At 34.6% G+C, this 9,926-nt stretch overlaps 1 protein-coding gene across 1 annotated transcript in view; it reads right to left on the reverse strand.

Annotated features, from left to right (window-relative positions):
* Positions 1–9,926, reverse strand: part of LOC110025954 (NEP1-interacting protein-like 2) — a gene marked incomplete at its 3' end in the record, with an annotated part of 14,348 nt that overhangs the window by 3,284 nt on the left and 1,138 nt on the right. Inside the window, 1 exon segment of the mRNA XM_020726659.1 lies at positions 4,940–5,130. Within this exon segment, the coding sequence (XP_020582318.1) occupies positions 4,940–5,130 (191 nt within the window).

Consider the following 9,926-nt stretch of genomic DNA (forward strand, 5'->3'; position numbering starts at 1 on the left):
CCCCCGGCGGGCCCCCATATTCCTCTTCTTTAACGCTTCCTTCTGAAATGACACTGTCTGGGTCCTTGGTGTCATCGTCATTGAGGTACTCTTATGAAATCCTCCTGGGGTGTTCTCCATCTAGTAATTGTCTTTCACTAGCTGGGTGAGCTCCATCGCCTCTCTCAATTTCCGTGGCTTCAACAGTCGAAGTGTTGAACATATGTCGGGCTTTAAACTCTTCATAAAATTCTTCACCAATCCTGCTTTATAAACCCCCCTCAGTCATCCCAACAATAGTTTGAATATCTCCCTATATTCCATGACAGTCCCCTCTTGAGTCAAGGCATAGAGCCGCTTGCATAGGCCCCTTTCTCGAATGGCTAAAACGTTCTAACAAGCAATCCTTAAATTTATCCCATGAACGGATCAGGTATCTTGCCTCCCTCCATTGAAACTATGCTAGGGATTTTCATTCCAAACATAACCTTGCAGCCAAGAACTCCTCACCATTTAGCACATTCACTGCAAAATATTGCTCCACCAGATAAACCCATCCATGTGTGTCTTCCCCTTCGAAGATCAACATCTTCAACTTCATCGCCCTAGCATTACCTCCCCAATTTTCTCTCCCTTCGATGTTTCCCCCTTGTATTTAGGGTGAAACTCCCCCCTTCGATCATAGCCATACCCCCATCTCATTTCCCTCATCCCATCTTCATGTTCCTCCAAACCTCTTATATAACCCCGCCTTCATGTTTCAGCCCACCCCTCCCTCACAAATCTCGATCAGGGTCCTCGAGGAAAGTTATTGATGGTGGATGCTTCCCTCCTCATATTCCTCGGATTCGATTTATTTCCCTCTCGATTTGGCTAAGGGTTCTTCAGTCAACCCTTGGTTAAGGTTTTTGATTTGAGCTGTTGATGGGGATTTGAATTGCATCTCGATAAGTTTCTTCAGCATTTCCTCTACGCTCTTAAATCAATTTTCCAGGGAGGAAAACCTTTCATCTATATGATTGAGAACCCCTTCCTCTACCTCAAATTTAAGTTGCCCTACTCTGCATTTCCTACCTCAAATTTAAGTTGCCCTACTCAGCATTTCCTCAGCATTTCCAATCTCTCTTCCGAAGAATTAACTTTCTCTGCTGCCATCTCTCCAAGATCGTGCCCGGCTACCAATTTGATACGCTTAAGCACTGAAAACAATAAACAAATTGCAAGAAATCAGTAAGAAACCCGGATTCATACTAATTTTATTAATATCTAAGCAAACAAATATGATACAAGGGTGATCTATGATTCGAGAGGTAGATTGGATTTCCAAAACCCTAGATGCCGCTAGGAGCAAACAAACAAGAAAGAAAACTGCAGGAATATAAAACCATGTGACTAGTCCTAATAAAACATATCCAAACCACATTCAAACTTCCCCCCAAATGCTTGCAAACTTTTCTCTCCAAATCTTTCCTTAATTCCTCTCTTCGCGTACGTGATTATTGGCTTGATAGACCCCAGGTGGGGTCTGGAATCTTCCTAGACGGTCGGTCAGCATGGTTGGGCCATCCCTCTTGGACCGGCGTAAAGCCGGTCCCATCTGAATTGGCGTAACAGCCGGTCATTCCTAGATCGGTGTAACTTATTATTTTTTCAGAAATATCACATTTTAAACCAAATCAAGAGAACTCTAATACATCTCATACTGTTAAATTATATTTTTAATGAAGCGCATAAATTAAATGTACTAAAACACTTGTTTCTGATCAAGATTTAATTAATATTCATAAGCTATGAAAAAAATATTTTGAAAAAAAAAACTAAAAGCATATTTTGAGTTTTTTATTGTCCACAAACTAAATAATTAAATTGAAGTGGTTAATAGAAGCCTAAGAAATTTGTCATGTGTTAGATAAAAGATAATGCATTTCGGTGAGATTTGATACTTCATTGAATTTGCATGCAATTCATTAGCTAATAGGTCTACTGCTATGAGTTCCTTTAAGATTGTTACATGCATCAACTTATAAAGTCTTATAAAGTCTAAAGATCTTATTGAATTACCTATAAAATCTAAGCCTAACATATTCGCACAATCATTTGTGCAACATATGCATGATCAGCATAAGATTATTTGCAAGAAATTAACAACTAATTATGAAAATTACAAGTTGTTTCCTACTGCAAGTATATGAAATTTAAGCAATGTGATAAAATCATGGTGCATCCAAATTGAAAATTTTAAGAAATTAAATAAAGGAAAAATGAGACCGTTTAACATTGTGCAATCATTGGAACTAATGCCTAATAATTGAAACTTCTAAGTGATTTTGATATATATCCAATTTTTGGCATGTCCAGTTTGATCTTATATCATGAGCCTATCGTCAAATCCTTAGGTATAATCTCTTTCCAAATCGTCTAAGTTCACATTCAATCCACTACAAGATATTCTATGCAAATTATTCTTAAGGCTAGTCTAAACGAAAAGATTGTGTACATAATAAACCTTAGATTTTAAAAAACATCCTATGTATTGGTGTGAGTTGGACCTGATTCTGATAATGCATGGGTAACCCTATGGGCCGTATGGCAACACCTCAGATTTATGTTAGTAGGATTTAGTAAATTCAATAAATCCAGATTTAGTAAACCCTGTAAGAGTTGAATTCCAAAAACTGTTTGGCAATGGATTTGATAAATCCAATTATATCCAGGCAAGTTGTTTGGCAACTTCTGTCAGGATTTAAAAGTTTGTTATGTTTGTTAGAATAGAAAAGATTTTATTTTATTTATAGAATAAAAAATAACTATTAATTTTAATTAAATTAAATTTCAATTTAATTCTAATTATGCTAATTAATAACTAATGATTTACTAAAATAATTTATTACTAATATAAAATTATTAAACTAATTACTTATTAAATAATAATTTAACCTTAATTTGGAATTAATTAGTTATATTATTTTTTATTCATTAATTAACTATAAATAATTATATCTAAATTTATTTAATTATTATAATTTATTAATTTATTAATTATTTATTTATTATGGAACTTTACACACGTATTTACATATTCTCATGCATTTACATATTTCACACCAAAACTCTGATTTTTACAAATAAAGCCTCTTACCTAGATATAAAAATATAGATTTCACTGTTAAAAAGTGTGATGAGTGACAAGCTTGTTGTTGTGTTTGTAAAAATCAAAGTTTTGGTGTGTGATACGTAAATGCAAAAGAATTAGGTCTATGTATGTAAATTCTCCTATTTATTATTACTCAATTAAAATAATAAAGTCAAGTTAAATAAATAATAAAATAAAATCAGAAACCGCTCTCCTCTTACCCTCTCTCATTTATGGCTGAAACCTCCCCCCTCTTTGCCCGAAACACTCGTCTGCTTCACTCGCCCTCTCCCAACTTCCTAGTTTTGCCCAAAACTTTCTCCTTCATGACCAAACCCTCCAGATAAAGTTGTGATAAGAGATAACCGACAAGGCAACGATGGGATCGCGGTGTAGAGAGAAACAAAATTCCTATATTTCTGCTCTTTTTGCTCTGTTACTACCGAAAGCAAAGTCGTTAACGATTCGATTTCGAGCTTAACTGGAATCGACTCAAAATCAGCTTGAAAAAATTTCGTTCCAAAATTCTGGCTCGTAGCTCGGCTCGTTTATTTTGATCTGATCTCATTCCGAGTCAAAATTCAAATCAATTTTCGAGCGATTAATGATCTTCGAGCTAAATTCACAATCATAACATTAGTAAGACTGTTAACAATTAGATTTCAAACCGAGATGACATCGACTTGAAATTGGCTAAAAAAAATTCGATCCAAAATATTGACTAGTAGCTCAGCTCGTTTATTTCGATCCAATCTCGATCAGAGCCAAAATTTAAATCAATTTTTGAGTGATTAACTATCTTCGAGCTAAATTCACAGCCCTAACTGAAAGGTAACCTCACATCTTCCTTTTCGCATGTAAACCCGTCCTGGATTTACTAAATCCGCCGATTCACGAGATTTAGTAAATATGAGATTTAAGGCCAAAATCCGTGAAATCTGGATTTATGAAACCTGCGGCTTTATTTTGTCCAAAATGACCGTCTGGCAACATTTAGGTGCTCTTTGGCAATAAATGCGATTTAAGTTATTAGGATTTAGTAAATCTCATAAATTAAAAGCCAAAAATCTGTGTGGCAACGGATTTACTAAATCCTGTAAATCTGATAGAACTGTTTGACAATTTCAGCGAGAATTTAGGAAGTAGTTATGACTAGTGGAGACAATCAGAAGCCCTCAAACTTAAATCCCAAGCCCCGCGAAGTTAAATCCACCAATTCGTAGGATTTAGGATTTACGAGATTTACAGCCGAAATCCACAGAATCCGGATTTATGGAATCTCATAATTTATCTTGCGGAAAATGACCGTCTGGCAGGATTCGACTTTAATCTTGCATGAATTCGTTGTCAGACAGGCCCTTAGGTTAAATCCTGCTCTAAATCCATTAGTAGATAGGCCCTATACGAGGCTCAGATTTTTATTTAATGCATGTGCTTGTAGGTTGGTTAGGCCTATGAGATAAATCATCGCATTTTACTGACTTCAGACCTAATTTATCTTAATGATTTTATTTTTTGTCTATTTCTTGTACTTAATTTATTATCTAGTTTAATGCTTTTGATTTTTAGCTTAAAATTGACCCCTTAGAAATCTAATTTTGTGTAAATTAATTCATTTTCTCACTAATTTTATTTTCATTTTTTTGTTAAAATTATTGATTATTTACAATCATTTCATCATCAGTTGGTTTGAGTTCGTCTCATATTTCCACTTAAAGAAAGGAAGTTGTTTGTATAACTAATAACTTGTGATTTGTGAATCAGTTATTTACTTTTGCATGAAAGCATCCCAAATATCATAATCATACTAGTATTTGAAAATCTAACCCTGAATCGTCCCGCATCATATGTGCTCCCAAAATTTGACGGATCCAAGCGCCAGTAAGCATGGTAAGCTTCTAAAACCTCGATAGCAAGAACAGCTCCGGCAATTGCTCCAAGTGCAGCACCTCGAATAATGCCTGTGTCCGAAGCCCGCCCTGCTAAAGCACCGCTAAGTACTCCCACAAAAGCACCAGCTGCGAAGGAGACATTGAAGAATGTTAGAATGTCTGTGTGATTTTGTTAATACTGAGAGAGCTCTTAACAATGAAAGCCTTGAAGCAGAATGCATAAAAGTAACTAATAAACAAGCAAATTAATAATGAACAAAGGCTAAAGGATTGAGGGAAAACACAAATGACCAGGACTGATGTGGAAACTGTAAATAAGCTGATTGCAAAAGAAGCATCAGATTCTAGCAAACACAACCACAGAAATTTACTTGACTGAAGTATATAAGAAACTTCCAAAGAACAAGATTGCTTTATATACATTTTATAGCAAATCGAAAACAACTATATTAATGAAGCCAAAGCTAGAAAAAACGCAACCCTCCACTTTTCTCATCCGGGCTTGGAACAATAGTTTTCTAAAAAAGACAATTATGAAAAATATTTTAATTTAAAACAATAGTTTTGAACATTTTGAATAATTTTCTAAATAAAAAAATTAATACATTATATTTTCGCTATTTTTAATTTAAATATTTTATTTTTGGTCATCCTATCAATATCAAAAGGGTTAAAATTGAACAATATTTGGACCAACCGGTTATTTAAAAATCGAACCAGATCAACCCCCGTTCTGACCAGTCCCGATTCCATGCAAAAATAATTCTGATTTTGGACTGAATCGGTTGAATGACTAGTTAATGGTTGAACCGGTCGAACCGGCTAGTATGGTCCGATTTTTAAAACTATGTCGAGAAATATAACATGAAAGTAAAGAGGACTACAATTATACTCCTACATTTGATGAGATTTATGATTTTAATGGATTTTAAAATCGTACTGATAGCATGGAAGATACTACGAATGCTACAATACGTATGATTTATAAAGTGTTAAATTACAAAAATAAAATTAATGTCACATGCTTAAAATTATTTTAGATGTGCTAATATAAAACATAAACTTAAAAGAATAATATTTATTATTCAATTAATATTGGGATTAATTGAAACTTCAATTTAAGGAACAAAAAGAGTAATATTTATTATTCAATTACTATAGAGATTAATTGCAAAAATCAATTTAAGGATACAATAAAGTGGCTATATTGAAGAAGTTGTTTTATAATAACGCCAATGTCAATTTCAGGAAACAAACTTATTGTCTATAGAAAAAAGAAGGTAAAAATAGCCATTTTCCAATCCCAATCTCTTAATTGTCGACATAAGTAATATGTTTTAAGATTTTGACACTCAATCAAGAGATACATCAGCTCACGCCAAGCCCTCTATGAAGTCCTAAATAGCATAACCGATTTCATCATATCATTTTGAAGAGTAGCTTAGAAATATATATATATATATATATATATATAAACAAAATTTTTAAGAAAAATGGAACCCCATTTGAAGGAAGTTAGGGCTTTCATTGCCATGTTATTTCTATAGATAACTGACATCCTAGAGTCCTACAACTAGAGCTTTGTGTGACGCTATAACTCTCCTCTATATTCAGGATTAGAACAGTCATCTATCGCGAGTTATTCCTATGGGTGTTGTTACAGTGCTATTCTCTAGGGTACCGTAGCAATGCTATCCCTAGGAAAATTTCAAAGGTTTGGTAACCAATACTATATTCCAATTTGATGATTATGACACCTTGTTAGATGCTATCTTCAATGTAGGTGCCACTTACAATTTTTTATTTTCACAAGATACCAGTCAGGTCCAAATTTTTTTCATTAAAAAAAACTTATGCGGCTATTGATATTACTAATATTTGGACATAGATTTTAAATGTGAACTTGGGGGTTATCTATAACTGGAATGAGTTGATCTTGTCCTAACCATATCTACTAACCTAGAAGTGATATATCTCAAAATAGATAATTTGAAACATTTAGTTTAATAGCTTCAATTGAACAAAATTTATTCTATATTTCAACTTTGCGTATACAAGTTAGATGTGGGGTTCATTTGAAGTCCGATACAAGTACTAATAATCATAATTACAGTATAAGTAACAGAATACATGTCAGCCATGGTATAACTAAATGAATGCATCTCAGCCATAGGATTATAACCAACTCAGCCATACCACTGAATCAAGAACCGTGATAGAAGATTCTCACTAGCCTTTATATGGACAACACTGTATCTTCTTGATGAATTGAATAAGATGTTCTTCAGTTTCTGCATCCTCTCATTTCTGCATTTCTACATAGTATCAGAGCAGGGTCGAAGCTGATTATGGCCCCTTTTGCATCTAATCAATCCTCTCAACGTTTCAACACATTAAAAACTAAGTTTCAGTTTCTTGCCAAAAACCATCGCCCTGTAGGGGGGTAATAACCATAATAATATTATAACTAACGGAATGCATCTCAACCATAGTATGACTAACTAAATGCATCTCAGCCATAGGATTATAATCAACTCAGCCATACCCCTGAATCAAGAACTGTACTAAAAGATTCTCGCTAGCCTATATATAGGCAACACTGTATCTTTAAGATGAATTGATTAAGATGGACTTCAGTTTTTGCTTCCTCTTCTTTCTGCATTTCTACAACTGCCTAATTTTGGGTGAGGTCGCTTCCCTGTACTATCATAAGGCCTCCATTAATTTCTCACTTGTAACTTCTTCCCTTGATCTAAATTTCATCTTATATAAATTGGTACTTGCATACTAGTGCTCTTGAAAAAATTTGGCAAAATTAGAATTCAAATTATGATTAAATTATAAATGCTCATAGATTTGTGTGGTTCACATCTTTTACTAATTTATTCAAATTTATCTGATTATTGTATTATTTCTTGAGTTCTAGTTCTTGTCTATGTTGTTGTCACGTTAAGAATGGATGCATTTTATTTGTTGGTTTCTGAACTATGAATCTTATGTTTTCTTGCATAGCTTACATACGAATAACATCATTTTATCTGTATCAAGAAACTCTAAACCATCATGCATCATCATGTCAAATTGCCCTCCTGTAAGTAAAAAACAGAATTAAACAAAAAAATATACTTATAGATAGGGCGTCAATTCGAGCTAACGAGTTGATTTTGAGTATAACCAAGATATAACTTGACCCAAATTTACATGACTTGAAACCAAAATGTTTATTAAACAGTTCGAAAGCCTAAGACGGATCCAACCAATCTATAAAAAAAACTAATTCGAACCTGATTTAAATAACCCATTTGAAGTATAAATATAAAAATAAATACAAATAGGATACATAAATACATAATAAAAAAAATCTTATCAAATAAAAAATGTGAACTAATAGAAAAAAATAAAATAAAATATTATATAAGTTGGCTGATAAACTCAATTCTGAACAAAAAATTAAAAGTTTTTGAATTTTCACCCCGAACTTGACCCTAAAGTTAATACGGTCAATCTAAAATCAAAATTTTCTAGTTGGACCAGGACGGGTTGTCATGTTGAGTCATGTTTGACGTCCCTACTTATAGAATTGAATAATACGATTATTTAGTTGATGCTTATAATATGATTTAGTTGTTTAATGGAAGGACAATCTGCTCATGTTAATAAAATCAACTGATGATTTTCGCCACGCCTCCATAGTTTATGACCTCAATTGTCCCCATAAATATGGATGCAATACAGTACATCCTCTTCTTCAATGCCTCCACGTGTCAACATTTCCTTTCTTCTTCAATAGCTTGCTCCCCACCCTTATCCTCCATAGTTACAATACTCCACACATGTGATCCCTGTTGGGTTGTTGTGGAGCCGAAGCAACCCAAGCAGTGCCGGCGCATAGGGCGCTCAAGCGCCCAATTGGCACTTCTCGATCAAGAAAAGCCGGTGCATAGGCGTCGGCTATGGGCGCATAGGGGCCCACTTGATGTGGGCGACAAAGGAGGGATGCTTATGCGCTGCCCTTTGGGCGCATAGGCTCTCAATTCTGGTTGACGATATCCAGAGGTTGACGCATTTGCACCAGCCTATTGGCGCATACCAGGACTGTTTTAAGTGGGATTTTAGTTTTAAGTCCGATTTTGAGCAGTTGCAAGGTATCTTCCTTCAGTATTCTTCGACGAGCATCCCGATGAAGATGACGAATATCGAAGAAGTAAATTTTGGTAATTCTGCGTGATTTTTACGTCGAATCAGAGAGAGAGATTGTGGAGCTAATCCTGTAAGTTTTCATTATGTATAGAGAGAAAACTTGTGTGAGTTTTTTATAAAACCTTCTGAATTTTATAATGAAGATTTGTGGTAGTGTGGCTCCGTGGTATTTTCCCGTTCTCGGGTTTTTCCATGTAAATTCTCGTGTGTTTTTCTGATTGCTTTGATTGTGTTTTTCTAAAAATTTTTTTGTTTCAGTTTTTATCGAATTGGTGCGATTTCATTATTCCGCGGTGTGGTTTAGTTTCTAATTGATCCTAAACCCCGGTAAAGTTGGGAATTGTTCTTTGGGGATTTCCTATCAATCCCTAATCTTTGTGTGTTTTCTACCCTGCACCCTACACCAGTTTGAATCACAACCTTGATTCCGCATTCCAAACTAACAACCAGCAGATCACCCCCGCTAGCACAAGGTCTCTTAGCTAGGGATCATTGATTTCCTCTACCATTCCAACCCACCACACATTATAACAAAACAAACTTATTTCTGCATGTTCATGCTTCACTCCTTCCCTGTCTACTACTAAGGACTGCCATGCAACTCCTCCCTGACAATTGATCACTCATAACTTCCCTCATCACAACCTACAATCCGCAGCTCTATCACCTGGCATTCTGTCAAATGATTAAGAGAACATGGAGAGGAACGACCTGAGGAGAAA

The sequence above is a fragment of the Phalaenopsis equestris genome, unplaced genomic scaffold (assembly GCF_001263595.1).
Source record: "Phalaenopsis equestris unplaced genomic scaffold, ASM126359v1 Scaffold000343, whole genome shotgun sequence".
Classification (NCBI taxonomy): Eukaryota; Viridiplantae; Streptophyta; class Magnoliopsida; order Asparagales; family Orchidaceae; genus Phalaenopsis; species Phalaenopsis equestris.